Source organism: Larimichthys crocea, chromosome III (genome assembly GCF_000972845.2).
Source record: "Larimichthys crocea isolate SSNF chromosome III, L_crocea_2.0, whole genome shotgun sequence".
NCBI lineage: Eukaryota > Metazoa > Chordata > Actinopteri > Sciaenidae > Larimichthys > Larimichthys crocea.
The window spans coordinates 33,167,475-33,188,479 of record NC_040013.1 but is presented as its reverse complement, the minus strand read 5'-3'; the positions used below and the strand labels follow the sequence as shown (position 1 = coordinate 33,188,479).

General features: G+C 38.8%; 1 protein-coding gene across 3 annotated transcripts in view; it reads right to left on the bottom strand.

Annotated features, from left to right (window-relative positions):
- ksr2 (kinase suppressor of ras 2) overlaps positions 1-21,005 on the bottom strand; it is a 92,303-nt gene that overhangs the window by 12,966 nt on the left and 58,332 nt on the right. For all 3 annotated transcript variants that reach the window (XM_019272011.2, XM_027278106.1, XM_019272010.2), the window contains 12 exons: positions 20,886-20,971; positions 20,304-20,324; positions 19,922-20,031; positions 17,970-18,138; positions 17,230-17,271; positions 15,333-15,402; positions 11,750-11,798; positions 10,503-10,864; positions 6,668-6,764; positions 6,441-6,574; positions 4,201-4,335; positions 899-1,028 (listed from right to left, as the gene is read on the bottom strand). In XM_019272011.2, coding sequence (XP_019127556.1) covers positions 899-1,028; positions 4,201-4,335; positions 6,441-6,574; positions 6,668-6,764; positions 10,503-10,864; positions 11,750-11,798; positions 15,333-15,402; positions 17,230-17,271; positions 17,970-18,138; positions 19,922-20,031; positions 20,304-20,324; positions 20,886-20,971 — 1,405 coding nt within the window. The remainder of the gene's footprint in view (positions 1-898; positions 1,029-4,200; positions 4,336-6,440; positions 6,575-6,667; positions 6,765-10,502; positions 10,865-11,749; positions 11,799-15,332; positions 15,403-17,229; positions 17,272-17,969; positions 18,139-19,921; positions 20,032-20,303; positions 20,325-20,885; positions 20,972-21,005) is intronic.

The following is a 21,005-nucleotide window of genomic DNA, read 5'->3' as shown; positions in this document are numbered from 1 at the left end:
AATGAGTGCCATGCATATAATCGTGCCTGCATTTTAAAACTCAAATTTTTAATTTAGTCTAGTGTGCGTTGAAGTGGAGATGTGGAGGGAGAGATATGAAAAGTTACAACATGAGGGGGTAACGTCTGGTGCATGCTCGGGTTCTAAAAACAATTGAAAGTTAGCTGTTGCTAGTCGGGGCCGCTCAGTGCAGCAGCAGTAGCAGCGACTGTAAAAAAACAGCTCACTGACACATTTCCCTTGAAGCAGCAAAATTAATTAAATGAACTTTTTAGTGCCAAGAACATAGCTGCTTCATTTGGTCTCACTAGAGTAACTCATCACAGCTCCACTGTGTGATTTGTAAAAAAACATCTGTGTTGCCATGCCACAACTTAGAGAGGTGGCATGCTGAATTTACAGGTAAACCCCCCAGATTTGTTCAAATGGGCACTGCAGGTGATTCAAGGAGAGAGGAGAGGAGGGGAGGAGGGGAGCAAGGTGAAGGAAAGCAAGAAGGAAAATCATGTTGAACACATTGCAAAGACCAGAAAACCCAATACTAATGGGGGCCCACAAGGTCAGACTAAAAACCCTGGTCTAACTAACTCTGATTTATAAACATTCATATATCTTGTTGCTATGCAGGTTTGTGCCAAACTTCTGTCTGTAGCTAAAAGTTAGCCAGTAAAAAATATTTTCCATACATCTTATAAGAGCACCTTGGTAAATCCAGCCACAGACTTTCTTTCTTTGTAATGTAACATGAATAAATATTTAGAAAAAGTGTTGGGGCAATATGAGCCTAGGATTCGAAGAGTGCTTGAACATGAAAAAATATGCAACGATTTGCCTAAGTTTGAAAAATGAGTGGGACCCATGAATTGTGACAAATTAAAAAGAAAACAAACAAACTTACTGATATCTCCTTCCCCATGCCGGTTTGGGCGAGGTTGGGCTTCATCCCACTGCCGATCTGCCATATGATCACCTCCGCTGGCTGACTCTTGTAAGGCCACTCACGTGCGTGTAACTCATACCAGATGGTGCTGAGAAGACAGAAAAATGGAGTGGGTCAGTGCTTTGGACTGTGTGGTCAAGAGAATACCACTGTCTTCAAAACGCACCTATGGAAGCTGCGGTATCAGTCACGACAACGATAAACTATCAAATAAAGAGGATTCAGGCAGCTTTCAGATGAATGTACAGCTGCAAAAACATTGCAAACATGCATTTGGTGGACGAAGTTTGTCTTCAACTCCCAGAAGTTGAAGACACCACGAATTCTTAACTACTGCTCAGACAAAATTAGTATACACCACCCTCCCTGTGCAAATGAGCGGTTATTTTCATACTGCTCCTGCACGTCATGTTTGAGTAGTGTAAAAATAGCTCTTTGCCAGGAGTAGGGGGAAAAAAATGACGGCTGATTGTTGATGAATATGTAAAACAGCCATGGGGGTCACCTCTAGGTAACACAAGGGCTAACAGAGCAGCTGGACATTGTGCGCCAGCGCGGCACTCTTCTTCCCTTTAGAATGATATAGCGACGAAACCTCCATATGGGCGACCATCTGAAAATGCAATTGCGCTAGGAGTCAACAGAGCGCCGTCCACCCCCACAAATGAATCAGTAATGGCAGCAGAGCAAGAGCAGGAGCCTCTGGGATATTAAATCAACTTAGGACAAATTTAAAATTGGACTTTAGAGGAAGAGGGGGAGGAGGACACCTTACTTCGAGAGACCTGAGTGACACTTGACAGGAAAAAGCAATCTGTACAGGATAACTAAGAGCGTCAGTGGGATGATTTTGGTCAGAATGGGTCAAACACCACATTATTTTGAATAAATAGATTTAAGGTACAGTTACATTCTGGGCAGTTTTGTTAAAAGAGATAATACTACAACCGCCTGAATGCAAAACAGAGAGGTTCTGTTGTGCCAAGCTGGTCCCATAAATGTATTTATTTTATCCTTTTAGTGTTTGTGTGTTAAGTGTTAAATGAATAGTGTGACATTTTGAAAAACAGGCTTAATTACTAGATGAGAGGAGAGAGATAATTGATACCACTCTCATTTGTATATGGTAAATATGACACTACAGCCAGCATTCTGGAAACAGGGGGAAACAGCTAGCTTGACTCAGTAATATATATATATATATATATTAGGGCTGTCAATCGATTAAAAAAAATTAACTAATTAATCGCAAAAATTTCTGTAATTAATCGCGATTAATCGCGATTAATCTATCAATAAATGTATCAATAAATTAAATGCATTTTTCTGAGACTGAAGCTTATAATTAATATTTATTTATGTAAAATGATCAAATTAATGTAGAATAAACTCAGATAAAGTATATGAAATTCATTCATGTTATTGGCTTAAGGTGCACATATGCACAGTGCAAACAGAAAAAAGCCAGAATGAGGAAATATACTGAGGAGTGCCACACTCCTGTAGTGTAGACTGGGTGTTTTGCTTTGAGGTGATATGTTAAAGTCGTGTTACTTCTGTGGAATTTAAATTCGGCTTTGCAAACTGTGCAAATTGCCTTGTTTTTGTCCAACAAGCCGTCGGGCAACTTTTTAAAATGAAATGTTCCCCCTAAAAGTCCGTCCTTATCCATCTTTAATCACCCCAACAGGGGGTGGGGGACTTCTTTCCTTTAGTTTAGGATTAGTAGATCATAGGACAATAATATTGCCAGGGGAGGGGGGGGGTAACTCTCCCTTTTTAGTTAGGATTTAGGATCATAGTACCTATATTTTTAACACGGTACTCTTTTCCTTTTTAGGTTTGGATAGGGATTCATAGGGACATTATTATTTGCACAAGGGACCTTCTCCTTTAGTTAGGATTAGGTTATAGATCCCTTAGACAATATATAAAAGGGGCGGGCCTTCACTGAAACAGCAGGTCTCGGTCCCGTTTTTGCTTGCGGACTTTTACGTTAAACGTCCCGTTCCCGCCATATGGGATGTGGCAGTTCTGCCCGTTAAACTTAAAAAAACCACGGTCAGGCCCGGTTTGCACCAACAGCTATTGGGGGGCTAATGTGGGGCGTGGGATTCTCCGGCCCAGGGGCTCGCAGTCTTCCGTTTGCGGGGCTTTTACCCAGTTTAATTGCCTCTTATGACACCCATTTCAAACACCCAACCACTTAATATATCTGGGGCGAAAACAAACAACAAACCAAACAAAAGGCTCTACTTTTTGCCACATTTCCAAAAATGGCGGGGGCCCGCCGCCCCCCGCCGCCCACCCGGGAAGTTAAACAAACAAAACCGCGTTGTTTAATGCGTTAATTGTTTTTTAAAACGCGTTAATTCTTTAAAATTAATCGGACAAAAAATTTAAACACGGTTAATTTGACAGCCCTTAATATATTTTTCTAATATTAATATTAATATTTATATTCTTTTTGGTTTTTTTAATCCACTAAAACATTAAACAGAAGTGCTTATGTGTGTTGCTTGGCAACCTTGCATTGATATGGGACTCAACAGTGAGGACAAGAAGTTGCTGCTCCTGGTCAAGAAATAGTCTAGCACATAATCCCCCCGCGGCTTATCATTTTCATACAATTAAAGCCATTAAGCTAACAAGATATAATGTGTTAATTAATTACTGAGCTTTAAAGGTGCTGCTAGGATTTTAATACCTTTGGACGGAGCCAGGCTATCTGTTTTCTCAAGTTTCAAGTCTTTAGTTACTAATCTGTGGCTGGCTGTAGCTTCATCTTTACCTTAGACAAATGACAGTGGTAACTATGTTTCTAATTTTCCACATATTTTTCCCAAATGTCAGACTATTCCTATAATTATATGGCTCATATATTTGATATCCTCTTAATGTATGTATCTGCAAGCTCTGTCTATAGGTTCAGATTCTCTCACGCTCTGGTGATGGAAGTTGAATTCTTCTTCTGAATGCTAACAATGCATGGCACATGGTTAGAAACGCAGTTTAAAAATCTTTGATTTTGTTCTGCCTGGTCAATTAGCTGATACCTCTTAACTCCTCATCACACACATATTAATGAGAGTTTTAGGACACTTTGCCGTAAAAGTAAGTAAGAATTTATTGAATTCACACACATATTTGTGGTTTGCAAACCCTCTCTCTGTCAACTGTTGGCTATGATTGTTAGACATCAGGCTCTGGTACTGTCTGGGCAAACAAACACAAGGGCAATCACGTAAGAGCATGCTTACCCAAAAGCAAAGACATCTGACTGTTTGGAGAAGGGAAGTTTGTCCTCCTCTGTGTCTGGAGAGAGCTGCTGGATGATTTCTGGGGCTAGGTGACACAGCCAGCCGTTAGGGATCCTTAGTTTGTCTTCTCTCCGGCTGCAGAAAGATGGAGATGGAGGCTTGTCAGGGTTTACTGATCTGCTGTGTTGCCAAGCCATTAGACATGTTACATTGTTGCTTCTTTTTTTTTTTTACAGTACATTATGATTATTTGCATACAGTCACAATGAGAGAAGTGGGTGATGTTTTTCAATTATTATTTCAGGAAAATGTGGATTTCCTGCAAATTTCTGTAACACCATCAAGTATATATATTCCATTTAAACCGTTACAATCTGCTTATCTGATAAAGGCGCCTGTAGATTGTGTGACAATGACAGTCTTAGGAATTCATGCCTTAAGATACGTCTTGATCACAATCTGTGTTAAATTGCACGCTATGAGTTTTGAGGCATATCAGATTCGGAAGTGAATCGTAAAAAACCCCAAAAACAAACACATAGCTTTAGCATCTATGCATGTGAACAACTCAAAAGAGGAGATTAGAAGGTGGACCCAGTCACGACCAAGAGAAAAACAACTCCAAGTAAGGTTGAGGTAAATAGTTTGAGCTTGTCAGCTTATGTTTTTGTCAAATCCTCTGACTGATTACTCATATCCTTCCACGGTCCTGTGCTTTAAAGTTATGTTTTCATTCCTGTCAGCTAGTCAGTTCGGCCAGCCGCTGTGACAGGCAACCAACTTGGATTAAACAAACGAGATACAACATGTTGATAGGTGAGCTTTAGAAGTGCTTGGCAACAAATTTTTACCTTTGGATGGAGCCAGGATAGCTACTACTCCCTGTTTCCAGTCTTTAGGCTAAGCTCAGCTAATTGACTCCTGACTCTACTGTAGCTCCATAGTTAATGCATAGATATGAGAGCGGTATTAATCTTATTATTTAAATCTCAGCCAGAAAGAAAATAAAAAAGGGGCTTAATAATATACTGACAGTACACACATGGAAATAATGTATGAGATATGTAGATAGAGCTATAAAATAATATTGAAATGTCTTGTGTGTATAATATTTTGTTCTCCCACCATCTTGAAAAGTAGTTTTTGTAGCACGAGTAGCCTACTTAAGCCTACTTCATAACAATATGATTAGTAAAATACATTCAAGACTGTTTAATCTGCTACTTATGTATGAAAACCTCACTGTTAAAACTGCTGTAGATGTACACGTCACCTGATGGCTCACTGTGCTGCTCTCACTGCTCTGTCTCTAAAACGTTTAACTGCTTAAAAACCAGAAGGTTGATGAGGTCAACATCGAGCTGATACAATATGTGATTACTGGTTTGTTCAGCCATGGCATGGTAAATAACGTATACTCTATTTGTGAGTGGAGTAAAAAACAGTTTACATAGTTTTCGATCGTTAACAGTGGTTCACTGGTTTCTTTGTATAATATTTCAGTTTGTACTGTCAAATTTATCCAACCACTATTGAATTTCTCTGCCCAACCTTGACCCGGTCTTATTTTTGCTCTTGAACCCCTCCCTTTAACACAGTTTGTGTTCTTCAGATGAGAAGAGGGAATTCCTCCCACGACAACCATAAAGACGGACTGAGGACAAACAGTTTCCGCTTGATTTAAGCCAATTTAAACGATTGCACTCATGTAAAGTTAGGCATGTTACACTCACAGCACAGATTTCACAATCTCCGTTTCATTACTCTTAATCCACATTGTTTCCTGTCAAAAAGAGGATGTTGCTAATTGGCCCCTGATGTTGGTCTGTTTGTTTTGAAAGAAACTGAGAAATGCCAGTAACAGGAGTAAATATTCATCTGAAGAGAAAAGCTGACACAAGAATAAAACTTTGGTTAAAATAGAGAGACAGGTTTGGAATGGTTACTATTACTTAAAACATGGTCTGTCTTTTTTTGTTTATGTATGGTAATTAAATGAAACTCAGTGTTTACTATTTTCAAATATGTAAACATAATGCTGACTGTTAAATATTAAAATAAATTATAATTACAGACATACTTTTTGTGAATATTATTTACCTCTACTCTAACATTTTGTTGTCCCTGCACCATGTGTGCCAATACTCTTACAATAATGTCAGTCTGTCTCCTGCACAATACCTGTATCACGCATGCTGAAAAGAGTGCTCGTGTCTCTGATGTGTACTGAGCATAATTACCTGCCAGCCTGCAAAACCCCAGATATGGTGAACAGTCCAAAGTCGGTAATGACAACTTTGCCGTTGTCATAAAACACGTTCTTGGACTTCATGTCTTTGTGTAAAATCCCTTTAGCGTGGAGGTAGCCCATCCCCTGAGGACAGAGAGAGAGAGAGAGAGAGAGTGACTTTTCTGTAACATTAGGTGTACTGCTGTGTTCCGGGGAGTCAGTGTTGAGCTGTTTTACCTTGACCATCTCTTGTGCGATCTGTCTGGTCTTGTTAACATCCAGGACAACCTTGGCATCTCGCACCACAGAATAAAGTGTCCTGCCTTTACACAAGCTGAAAGAGGGAAAAACAAACCATTTGACAAACGTCGCAGATCGACCCCGTTAGAACAAAGAGTGACATCCAACCTGAGTTTGAATGTTCATCCTCCCAATGATCATTCTGCTCTGCTTTTATGATCGTACACTATTTGTCTAATCCAAGCCTCGTTTGTGTAATACTTTTCTCACAGTGGCCAAAATGACAGGTCGTAATAGCGATGAGAGGATCGCTACTGTCCTGCAAAAATGACATACAGTAATGTGCAGCATCAACTTGGGCTTGAATGTTGCTTAATGCTTTTCTGTTTACCACGGCCTTTTGATAAATGAAATCTGGGACTGTTCATTCATATCTCGCATTGCACTGTAACTGCACTATAACAGCTTATTTTTATCTTCTGCTGAATTTTGCTCTTTTGAAATCCTATTCACATGTTTTACATAAAGCACTTGAGCATTGTCTTGCTGTTGAAAGGTGCTATACTTCTGTGAGCTATTTGATTTGATTGCTGTTTCTCTTACTAATACTGCATTCAGGGCATGTTAGCAGAATGGGAGGAAGGAAAATGCTCTGTTGTCACTACGTCCATGCATTATTCCAAAATTGCTACCATATGGGGAAGAGGCTTAACTTGTTTGTTTTTCTAATAAGTGATTTGTTAACACACCGTGCAGGCTATGCAGCTCATTTTTAATTAGATAAACCAGTTGTATTATTGTTGTTAATAGATTTTATTTACTTACTTAGTTATGGTGATTTTGTAACCATTTTGGCACCAGAGATACTGTAGCCATCAGAAATTCATCTCTCTTATTTGTAATTACAACTAGGCAGCTTTTATGGTGTGTCAGTTTGATGTGAACATGCCACCATAACAGTCATGACATGTTCATTTTCTACTGGTGGTAGTTTGGACTATGGACTTTTCACCACCTTGTTTCTTGTACAGTTTCTTGGTTTGCGCTCAGAGATGTTACTAAATCTTCAAGCTATAAGGAATACTGACACAGTAGGCAGTGTTTCTGCTTTTGAAATACACTCTTTTGAAATAACTGGTGAGACAAGATACCCTTTATCTTCCCAGTTCTGACATCGCTGTGTTCACTTCATTTAACCAGTCACATTTGAATGTCTTTTTGTCACTTTGAACCCTGAATTTCACATGTGAGACTGCGTCCTGAGTTAGTGCAGTTTGAGATGTTGTTAGAGGATAAAATGTCATCATTCTCAACTAAAACGTAGGCCCACTCAGTGCCAGGGTGAAGCTGCGGTGCGTGGAGGTGGTGTCATATTTCTGGAGGGGTGCCATCACAACAGCGTATTAATAGACAGCTCTACAACCACCCCCTGCCTCACACCTGAAGCCTTCAACCCCGACTGTGCCACGCAGGTGACCAACAAAGGACCTGAAGCCACCAGTTCATGCATATTCATTCATAACGTTGACCTGACAGCAGCTGCATTTTTAGTAGCTCTCTTCCCTCGGGCTCTTCTCAATGCAGAAATGTGGTTTTATGGCTTTTGTGTCACTTCAGTCAATATATGTACATAAATATTATGTCTTATGACAACAATTACTGCTATACTGTACCTCAGACAAACAGGATGTATATAAGCCATACTTAGTAAGCAGAGCGCAGCATTTTATGGTACTCAGATGATGAAGAACTAATGAGGATGTGTGGTTTGAAAAGGAGTAATCATGCCATATCCATAGATAAAAACCCAATGGTAACATCACAGATGAGCCTGTGTTCTGTGTGCTCTGTGAAATGGATCCACAGTCACTTGTAACAAATGAAACAATCGAAGAAAAAGATATGATCGATAGTTATGCTTCCACTAATGCAACCTGAAAACCCTCATCCATAATAATCCAATAAACCACACTCAGGTTTCATTTTACAGGTATGTCATGTTGCACTCGTGCAATCACACATCTCAGTCAGTCATTCAAACGATATTCACAACGAATGTGATGCGAACAGAGTTAAACTTTTACATTTAGCTTTGTTTCCTGTTTCTTTCTTTCTTAATAGAGAATGAAAGAAAAACTATTATTTTTTTTTCTGTTCAACAAAACCAGAAATGAGAAGAAACAAAGGAGTAAATTAGTTTTCCTCTAGTTACATGTCCTTTGTTCACAGCCTGTGTTCATGACAGTGGCAGAGTGACACATATCTGAAAAAAATCCCTTTTGAAAATTATTAGCAGTGCTAATTAATTGAACAAGAGAGTATTCCTCGCTATGGTCTTTAACAAGAACACAGCCCTGTCCTCCTTGTTATGAATGAGAAAACGCTTGCAGCTAAAAATGTGAATGCTAAGCTGTGAAATAATTAAAGTTTTTCACTATATGAAAGAATTCATTTAAGTTTACTCCAACCCTGTGCTGCAGGCATCTGTACTGTCGTCAAGCAAAATACAGAAAAGATGTAGGTATAGGTTCATTCATACAACAACAGTAGCATCCTGTTATAACCACAACTGCACGCTTCACTGTCAGCCACTTTAAACTCATTCTCCCAGAGGCATGCAGGTCTGTGGCTGATCTAAAATGAGTCCCTGGGGACAAGGACCAGCTCTAGGGGCCAAACAGCTACCTAACCACAAAGTGACCACTCAGTCAGGAGCAGACAACCCACTGATTTCAGAGCTGTGATGTCACAGCATTACCACATTACCATATTTTTTTAAATCCCCTTTCTCACAGTTTGGAATAGGTAGATAGGTCAAAAAAACGTCTGTAGTGTTTGACTTTATTTACACTTGTAATGTATGATGCACATTTGCACATAATAATATACAACTGTATTCCCTTTACCTTCTTCAGTTTCATTTCAAATATGGTTATTTTTATACCATATATCGATATAAATAAATGAACCCATAATATATCTAGAAATAACTATACTGTATGTATATGTCCTTATAAATAAAATACTAGAAAAGAAAATGTCAGTGTGCATTCTAAAATACTCTTGATTTGATGTGTTTTTAATAGACACCAATGTCAATTCAATTAACAAGAGAAATGGAGGTGCTATAATATAAAGACTATATATAAAGACAAGTATATAGTACACAATGGTCCAACCAGGGTACTGTAGCAGTATGTCTGGACATTAAAGTCTGTGTAAAGGCAATTCTGAGATTTCTTACAAAACACATGAAATATGTTGGAAAATAGTTGCTGAAAACATGTGAAAAGACTTTGAACGATCTGTGACTGAAATGTGAGCAGTTTTTCAGCAGTTTTCAGTCCAGGATTTTTTGGGCAGTCCTAAAGGGTGGCTCGATGACACGCTGAGGCCACCCTGAGCATACCCCTGCATCCCAAGCAGAGATTAATTCATCTCACTCAGTGTGTTTCAAAGTTAGTATTTTTTTTTAAACTCATCTGACATGTTTCAGTCACTTCAAAATTGCTGTATGACTGCTCCCACAAGTGGGCATGGCTCCAGTGCATTCAGTGGACACGCCCACACAGTCATGGAGCTGAGAATCCAGCTCATTTTAACACAATTTTGACACCTAATTTCATAAACTTGTCGATATTTTTAATCATTCAAATTTGGCTGGGTGGTTAATAACATTTTCTTCTTTAGTCTGACAAACTCAGAACACATATACTTATTCTTACTTTACATAGACTTTAGATTTGTAATTGTGCGACGTGACAGCATAACATCTGTAGAACTGATTTCCCAGCCTCCTGTACAACACAACCTGTTTCGTCTTTATCCTTACCTGGTGATGATGGCCAGATGTGGTGGGCTCATGCAGGCCCCCATAAACAGAACCACATTCTCATGGCGAGTGTTGCGGTAGGCCATCACCTCACGCTTGAAGGCCTTGAGCTGGTCCTCGTTGTCGCGCTCGATGTCAATCAAACGGATGGCCACCTCACCGTGCCAGCGTCCATGGAAAACTTTGCCAAAGCGCCCCTTACCGATCATTTCCCCAATCTCCAGCTGCTCAAATGGGATGTCCCACTCCTGCAGGAAGATGCTGGTCTGGCTGGCTTTGCGCGGGAAGTTGCGAGCCGACAGGAGCGACAGGTTCATCTCCTCAAACTCATCACCTGAGTCCTCATCGTTGCCCTCCTCATTCTGTGATAAGGCAAAATTGACCTGTTCTTTAGTAGCTTAAGGCCTGAATATCACAGATTCACAGATGCGCTTATACAACACAAAGACATGATATTAAATAAATAAATTAAATATTCTACTAAGATATCACATGCTTGTATTCTGACAAATGTCATTCAGTAGCTGGATAACTGCTAAAATCACCTCCAAACTAAGTAGGAGTTTCAGTCATAAGATACATACAGTACATAATTATTTGTCTGCTGACTGTAATAAGTTATGGTGTCATATGTTTGTACTCTTTTATCTTTATTTCTGAATTTTAGTTTAGTTGAGGTCATCAGTAAATATGTACTCAATACAGTTTAAATCATACATTTTCTCTCTCAAAAAATTCACACTTATATATTGCCTCGCATTTGCAATACTAACTGCTGTTCAGGCCATTACCAATAAAAGAAATAATAGAGTGTTATGAAAAGGGAAAACATCCAGGGAGAAAAACTGACTAAGTTAGTCTGATTTGATTTTAAATATAATGCAGGAGAGAAAATGACCTATTCAGAGATGCCTGCTGGAATATCATTCAAGGCAATCTGCATCACATTTTCTCAAAATATATCATTGTTACAGGAACAGTGATGACGATCAGTGAAGCTGCAGGGTTTTTTTTCCCCTTCTTGCTGCATAACTTACCTGGAGGCTGCTCAGAGAGCTGAGCCAAATTATGCTAAATGAGAAAACAATTACAAATGACTGCGGTGAGTGATTGTGAGAGCTGTATTTTGTCTCCATTCAGATTCACAGGTAATTTCACACTCCATAAAAATGTGGAGAAGTGAAACAATGGCATGAATGGCAAACTAACATTTGCATACATTTAAAAGCATCAAAAGAAGGACTCACATCTGATGTGGGCTCAACTTCGATTTGAAGCAAAGGGTTGCCCTCATTCCTAAAAGCAAGAACAATAAGTGTATAAATAAATCCAAGAGAAAACAACATAAGTAAAGCAGGTCCAACTAATGAGCATGTTTTTTTCATGTACTTATTTATTTATTTTTGCTCCACTGACAAGGTTTTTTTTTTAATTATTCCTTACATTGTCAAAACCCGACGCCTACATTACCAACAATGCAACTCAACCACCAACAGCTGGATCAGAGATTCTGGTGTGTTACCCTGTTGTGGCTTATGTCATGTTGCTAGTCTCAAGCAGAGATGAGCAGCAGTTTATAGAGATCTGGTAAACAAGTTTCTTTCTAACTCTCCTTTTTTTTTCATTAATTTCATCTATTTTCAAACTTATATTTTTCATACCAAACCAACGCTGACTTGAGTGACATCACTTGAGGCATTATATCAGATTTCTCAAGCCACAAAGTCCTTATAGAACACATGCTTTTCACATTAATGACTAAAGACTAGGACTAAACAGACTCTGACATAGACATTTGCATCTTCTAAGTATTGTAGCATGATTGGAGGAACTCCAATTGTAATTGGTGGTACAGTACAGCTTGATCTGGGACCCCGGCCTGTGATCAGTCAGTCTATATGTAGACCTTCATGACTGCAGGCTGTGATGCTGCTGCTTAATTGAACAGATTGCTCATCGCTTGCATGTGTGTCGGATATAGTTAAGAGAACTGAATCCTTGAATCTGTAAGCTCTGAGGAATTGAACTGTTTGCCACTGATTTTAGTACACAGCTGTCAGCTGTCCACACCAAAGACAAGAGACATTCTGATGCAGAATCATTTTGTTCTAAGTCAGGTCCCATGTCGAGACAGTTTTAATGACTATGAGAGGATTTTCACTGTGACTGAAAAACTTAAATTTGTTTTAAATTATCACAAACGATTCCTTCCTACTCCTGCATAAGTAACTACTGATGTTACAGAGGATAATTACATTTCCCTTCCTTGATTTCCAACTATGCTTTGTTTGCTGATGATTTTCAAATCTAGTTTATTTTAGTTTTTTTGTGCAGCTGGCATTTTCTTTAGTAGTACTTAGCTTAATCCAGCTCTGTATTTTGTTCCTTAATATTCTCATGCTGAGATTACACTGGAAATAATTGCTGGACCAGTGGATTTTATGCAGATCACCTGCAGTGGTCCACAGGTGGCATAACACATTAAGCACATCAAAACCGTTCAACAGTTAAATTAATATAATGTGAAGAGGTCTTAATGTAACAAAGGGCACTCCTAATTACAGGCATTTTCTAACCATAATTGTTAATTTCATAGTCACTTTATGAACTTTCAAGTGCATTTGCGCCCTGCGCCCTTATTAATTTCTGACCCCGGTATATACAATGTCACCCACACCGTGGGTGCCAAGGACATAACACAAATGAACCCACTTCTCCTCTTAAACCCATCGTCCTCTGTTCACATAACTGGCTGTGTAACATCAGTGTGTAACCTCTCTGTGGTATATTAACACTAGTACGCAAAGCAATTCTGGACTCATGGGCAAAGACCACAAGTGAGACAGCATATAAAATAATATGTGATTCCTGTGGCGCTAAGGGCCCCTACCAGCGATTCGATCTCTGCTCTAATGAGGGGCACCTGCCGGGTGTTGGGGTCTGAGACAGGCCCTCATTAACCCTGGGATGAGGCCATTAAGGCCAAAGAAATCTGCTAGCAGCCACTACGAGAGCATACAAAGATGTGGGAAAGGAGGGACAATAGCATTAATTAAACCAGAGGAATATGGGTTCCATGACGGCGCTAATGTATTCACATTTGTCGAAAGGCAGCAAACGAGAGACTGTGAGAGTGAGAAAAGAAGTAATGGTGAAAACTGTCCATGTAGAGATATACAGTAGTAATGAGACTCAAAGACATGGGTTTAAAACGATCGTGTATGTTTTCATCCTTCTTAATTTAACCTCTTAATTATCTAATCTCTAAATCTAAGCTGCATGTGACTGCCTCCAGTTAGAATATGCTGAGGTATTTTTTATCAGTTCTTGCAAAGTAAAAAATGTGACACTTTTATTGATTGATCCCAGCAGGAGGAAATTTATATTTCACCCAACCCCCTCCAAGGAGGTTGCCGTGCAGTATGAGCTACTGTCACTTATTGAACCAACAGATTTTTTTTTTCCCAAGGAGCTATCTATTTACTGCAACAGCTGCTCTGATGAAAAACTTCCAGCATGCCCTCTGTACACCTGTGAATAGTGAAGATATCCACAAGAGTGTATGGATAGGCTGCATTTCATTGTGTAGTTCTGTATTGTATAATGACAATAAATCTGAACTTTGAATGAGAATTGAGAATCTATTAAAGTACCTATTTTTCTACACCTATGACATTCTCTTATGTTTTTACCTTTTCTTCCTAAGAACATGACTGGTCATGATCAATTTGGATTCAATCACTTAGCTGTCACTCTTACCAGATTCATCAAGTATTTGTGATATCTGTTGATATCTTACAGAATTCCCATCCTTTATGATGCAGCTCTACACAAACGAGGAAAATCTTGCATTACGTATTGGCAAGTGATCGTTTCCTGCATGCGTTTATCGCATCTTGTGCAAAAACTGGCAATGAAGCTTCACAGTTCAATGGCTGTATTTGTTCTAAAAATACAGAAAGAAAATCTTTATGTCACATTATGATTATTATGGTAATGAATGCAGCTCTACACCTCAAACAAGCACATTCTATTCAAATGCACGTGGAGCCTACTGTGATGTTTGCAAGCCATTATTTGGAATCCTATACATTTTTCTGATTCTTATTTCTTCCAAACATTGCTTTTAATTTTTTATCTCAAAGCTTGCAGCTGCTACACGAATGGTGACATGAAGACATCAAATACACCAAATCACTAACATGCTATATACCTTAATTTAAAAACTCCTAACATTTGCCTTCCTCTGTAGGACCTTTTGAAGACCATTTTGATATTTCGAAAATAAAATTAACAGTGGCATTATTTGCTATTGATTAAACCATTACAATCTATGGGTACTGTCCATATTTCATCACAATTGACCATCCGCCTATAGATGGAGGTTCTCTTGCCCTGTTTCTTGTGATAGATTGAGAACCTAATCTAATTAACATCTGGGTCGAAAGGCATCTCATCACTCCTCCTCTTCTTCCGGTTGTTCTCCCGTGACCACTGGCTTCCTCAAAGAGCCAGTGAAAATCCAGTTGGCATCCCAAGTGTAGCGTGAACTAAAGGCTATGCTAACATTAGTCTCTGAGTATTCGTCATGTCAGCCCTCGCATTGAAATTGTCACCCAAATATCTGTGCTCCAATAAGTTTGACTTGGCCTCTGACCAGCAGCCACAGAGAGAAGGAGAAGAGGGAGGAGGGGACGAGAGAGCATGCATATGAGAGGAAGATAACTGAGCGGAGACATGGAGCCCGATGAAGATCAGAAGTGGTTTCTTAATTCCTTTTAAAGGTAGACATGGTTTTATTGAATTACTTGCGAAATAGATTCTACTCACCCTGGTTCAGATAGGACAGGGTGCAGGATGACCTGCGGTGCTCTGCTTGGAGGAGCTTCAGGAGCAACATCTGGAGATATCAGAGTCACAGAACGAAATCAAATCAACAAATTATTATTTTTTTTAAATTGCATTTAACATTAACTTGGTTTATAATGGTGCCTGTGTTTTCGAAATATTAGAGAGATACCACATAGAGAACATTTCTCATGCATCACTACACCACATAATGATACATTTATAATATATTTGTTCATTTGATGCCTCACACTGGTTTGTGTTTGTGTGTTGCATTCAAAACACTTAGTGCCAACAGTGTGCTGGAATTCAACAGTGTTTTCCTTGAGGCTTTCACATGTTAGTTTTTTGTCTATGCACCTGGCTTCATTTGAAAACACTGCATTGAATGCAGCAAAGAAAATGTTAGCTGTACAATGGAAACCCCCTCCGCACCATAATGAACTTCTTTCTTGGCGTCCTTTGTATAGAAATTACAATCAGAAATGTTTTCATGGTGGGAACGGAGGCACGCTCTGTGTAAAGATATGTTGATGTATGGCATGTATGTAGCACAGTACATGTCTTAAAAAAAGAAAAGAAGAAAGAAGGACATCTAATTTGATGACTGTAAAAGGATGCATGCATGTAACAGCATGCTGTATTACCAGTGAAAAGAAAACAGCAGGTTGGATTCTCTTTGCTATTCTTGACGAGTAAGGTCAGCTGTTGTGCTAGATCTACCTCTGAAAGACATCAGAGGATTGGCTGCCACGCTGTGTTGGCCCCCTCTTACAATTTGTGACACAAAGTGGGAGCCCCAAAAAAAAACATTCCCTTTGTGGTACGGTGAATTAGTAGCTGGCAATACCTCATCACAGCAAGAGGGACGTGCTGTTGTTTTCTGTGTGGAGGCTGCATGGATGTTTGCATGGATTTACTCCAAAGACCAGCAAGCCAAGATGATTGGAGGCTCTGAATTGAATTGAATCGGCCAATGGTATGAATCCGAGCCAGCTGATCTGTCTGCGATCCATGTGACAGACTTATAGCTTCTGCAGGGTATTCCTAATTTCTAACTAAAAAATGTATGCTGGGATGCACTCGAGCAGCTTCTAAGAGTACTTATGTGAACAATAAATAAATACATGTTAAATTATGCTGTAATTGTCCTTGGGAAGCTTATGCAAATGTTTGTTTACATTTCCTTTTCCTTTCTAAATGAAAGCCAGCATTTACAGTAAATTGGATTGACATGAATGTGGCAGTAGCTCTACTCACAGCATAAGGTTTTTAGATTGATTGGACTACAACATATATTAACTATAAGTGCTAGGTAGGTATATATATATATATATAAATATATATATATATATAGAGAGAGAGAGAGAGAGAGAGAGAGAGAGAGAGATATAGATATAGATATAGATATAGATAGATATAGATATATAGATATAGATATATAGATAGATATAGATATAGATATAGATATAGATATATAGATATATAGACTTTGTATGTATGGTTACAATAATCAGAACCTGGGCATAACACTGCACGCTTTATATTTATGCATTTCCAGAAACCTGTCTCCCCACATCTCAATTACACTTCAGTCTTTCCTTCACACCACTACGGATTGTCTCCGCCGTAATAACCTGCCAAATGAGCAAAGACTGTGTCTTACCAGTGTGGGCAAAAAGAAAGAGTCAGGGCATTGACAAATCATTAGGAGGCCCGAATGAGACAAGCAATGAGTGGGTGTAGGGGCGTCTTAAAGGAGGCCAGGGTGAGGAGATAAAAATCACCACCGACATCAAAAGAGCCCTCTGTCTTCTCCTTACTTATCCTGGGCTGGTTGCAGTGCATTATGGGTAATGATCAGTTATGAGGTACTTACCTGGGAAGATGAACTGCTGTTTGTATTTGAAATAACTGGAGGCTGTGGAAGGCGACAAAAGGAGAGCTTTAGTTTTTATTAAGTGTAGACGTGCCAATTTTTTGTGTCTGTTATTTCAGGGTCTGCTCTCAGATTACTTCATGGACACAGGTTTGCTTCAGAAAACAAATTAAAAGTTCACATCAGAGTCTTTCAACTGTTAATTTGTTGATTAACCACTTAAATTTCAGTCTTTTACACTTCACTCCCTTTATTTACAGGCTTTTCTAGCACAAACACCACATGAATTATCCTGGCATGCTATACGCAGCACTGTATTGTTATTCTCAGAATAAATTGGACTACTCTGTAATGATATTAACAGTGTGAGGTGTATGTGAGATGTTCATGTTCAAGGACAGTTTTTATGTAAAAAAAAAATACTTGTATGAAATATAGAATTGTTCACGTTTTCAGGCACACTGTTGACTTTTCTCTGGGGATGGCAAATAACAGATAACACACTAGGATGGATTTCCATTACATTTTTATAGCACCCAGGGAATGTATCTGTAACCAAAGAAACAGACAATTATGAAGAAAACCTTTACAAGGAGTTTCTTTTTCTCAATTATTCCCGAACATATTTTTGGACATTTATGTGACATCCTTGGAAAGTCAAGGATTAGGCATCATTGCTTCCTCTGTGATAACCCTGTCAAAGTATTTATATTTTAGTGTATTCTTGCACATTTTAATACCCGTCAAGTTGAACTGTTTCTGTTGCCGTGCCGACTGTGGAGACGGATGTAGTGGCGAGGGGGGTGTGGCACTGCTGGGCAGGGGAGGAGCTGGGGATGACGGGGTGGAGGAGGTGGTGGATGAGGGATTACTGCTGGAGTCTGGTTGGTACGGGACTGGGATATGATCCTGAGAAGAGACAGAAAAAATAAAGGTCACCAGAAGCTTAACTTGAGCTTCAATACTAGTGATTTCACAAGTTTTAATCTGTTAATCAGGAAATGCTTGCACCCTGTGGTTGCCATCTTTCTGAATCACATAACAAGTTTCTAGATTGATTTTCTACCTTCCAGGCAGGGCTTGGTTTTCATTAATTTCAGTACAATATGAACATCAACTTGCAGAGACTTGAAATTTGCTTGACAGAGGTAATCCATCACACTGAGGAATATGCTGCATTCGCTTTTTTGACAAAGTTACGTTACCATTGTGAAGCTGAGAAACAGGAAGCATTTTTAAAACTAAGGTTAGATAAAACCGAATCAAGCTAAAACTACTTTACATGCATAATCTTATAATATTTATCATATTTTTGCTGTCTGAATGTGAAACAGTTCTTGGGGTGATTTTGCCATTTCCATCTACTATGTTAATCACAGCCAGCTCCAGAACTTAGAAAACTCAATTCTCAGTTTTCAGCGCTACATCCTGACTACTGTCTAATTTTAATTCAAATAATTTCGTATATTAATTTAATAATGGAGTCTAATCAACCAGTTTTCCAGTTATAACTCACTAATAATCACTTTCTTTCTTTTAAAAAGCCTCTCCTGATTGAGGAGACTCTGCTAGAAAAGCACTTTATTAATTACATAGTCTAGTCATAAAAAGCTATGGAAACATTGGCTTTGTGTAAAAGTCTTAAATTTCAGATGTTAGAGTGTCTTTGAATGACAGACAGGTAGAGGTTTCAAATGCATTCTTTCTCCTAACTGATGATCATGACGTGATTTGTGTTGACAAATTTAAGGGATTATCTTTCTCACACCTGCTTCAGATCTCTGCTAAGCTGATTTTTGTAGCCCACTGAAAAGAAAGGAGATCAGTGACTGCTTTGAAGGTGGGAAATCAATCTGAAGAATGAGGGAATACTTTGATAAATGGTCTAGAACGATGTAAGATAAATGCAATCATTGTACAATCACTGATATCGCTGGCTGGATCAGATTATGGCAGTATTTTGTTGTAGTCTACAGTGGTCCTTCTATATCTCAAGCATGCAGACCTCCTCTACAATCCAAAGGATCAGAGCATGGTAAACAGTTGGCAGCCATAACTTGGCTGCCAACTTTTACACTTAAATTGACTAGCAAAATAAAGAACTTGTGTTGTTTCTGTTTTTCATGATAGATACAGAGAATCCTTTAATCCTCTGAAAAATGGCATTAGTATCCTAAAGCACAAAAAAACAAAACATGGATGAACCACTGAGTCACTGATCTAAACCAAATCACATTCTCAGATGCTGAGATTCACAGGTCTTAAAACACAGTCTCAGATGACCTGAATTGCACACATTATAGTTATTTCAATCTGGGCCATACTTTCGTTGTTTTTGTTGTCATGATAATTGACCGTGTGTATATAATCAATAAGTTACATCAATGTAGAACTCAACAAGCTGTAGCTGGGAGTTATCATCATTTTCCAACATAGTCTTGCCACCATGGGAATCTTGTAACTAAGAAATTGTTAGATGTGCTGGCTGCAAAATATTCATTGTATGAAAACAAATCCGTCTGTGTAAACATCAATACTGCTGAAGATATTTTTGTTCGGTTTCATGATCCCCTGGGAGAAACACGGTGACTCATAACCATTTTCCAGCCCCTTAATATGGAAAGAATGTGATATGTAGGACAAGTTATACACAGATTGTAATACATGGTTTATTTTTTTTTTTACACTTTACCTTGTTGATTTTGTTGGTTTTGGGAAGCGTCTGGCTGATGTGCAGGTCTGTGTACCTGAGCGGGTTGTTGATGTCACATGGCACTGATTCGGTTCGTACCAGACGAGCTACTATAGAGGGAAAAAAAAGCACAGAGGAACAATGAAGCACTGTGTGACAGCCAAATTAAACAATACACATCTAATAGCTTTAGGAAAATTACGAGGAACTCTTTATCAGGCCCTGCTTCTAATGTGAAAATGAACAAACTGCCCTTTCTTGAACACCATCCATTTGTTATCGCATATAGACACTTTGTTAAGAAAAAAAGTTTCCTCAAGCAAGCTATGTCATTAAGAAAACTGTCACTTTGTCCTGAAGAAGTCTAATTAGCGTTCTTTACCTTGAGTTGTTCCTTGGTGGTCTTATTTGGGGAATAAAAGCAGGGGAGGGAGGCAGAGAAAGGACAAAAGAATCTCAATTTTGATAGCAGATATTGGGAATTTTTTCAGTGCTGTCTTTGACAGTACAAACAGTGCACGATGCAGTCACATTAGTCAATCCTAAGTGGCTTAATTAATCAGTAGATAACCTTCTATCTGCCTAAACCAGCAGAGGCTCTTTCACTGCCTCAACTGAGAAAAAGAGTTCTAAGAACTCAGACACATACATTAAATTAAAATGTAGTTAATTTAATATCGACAGAAACACAACTAATTTTTAAGCTATCGTATCTTTGGTAGTGGCTCTTCCTACCTTTGACAAGCTAACATGTATCAAGGTGCGATCACAGAACATGAGGCAAATTTCAGCATGGTGGCATACAAAGATGAGTATACGTAAATACAGAATTTCAAATTATAATCCTCACTGATCATCAACATTGGAAATGACAAAATGCTCAATTTTTCATCAAAGAAGCATTCACACAAGCTACATTTAATATGGCTCATGTAAATTCAAACGTTACATAAAAAGAAAGTACCTTTGAGTGATTCTCGTCCGCCTCGCTGTATAATCAGTAAATGGCAAGGTGGGGCTTCTTTGGTGCATTTGTTGTGGCACTTCAGCCTGAGTGCATACAAAAGGTCAGGAAATTTGGTTA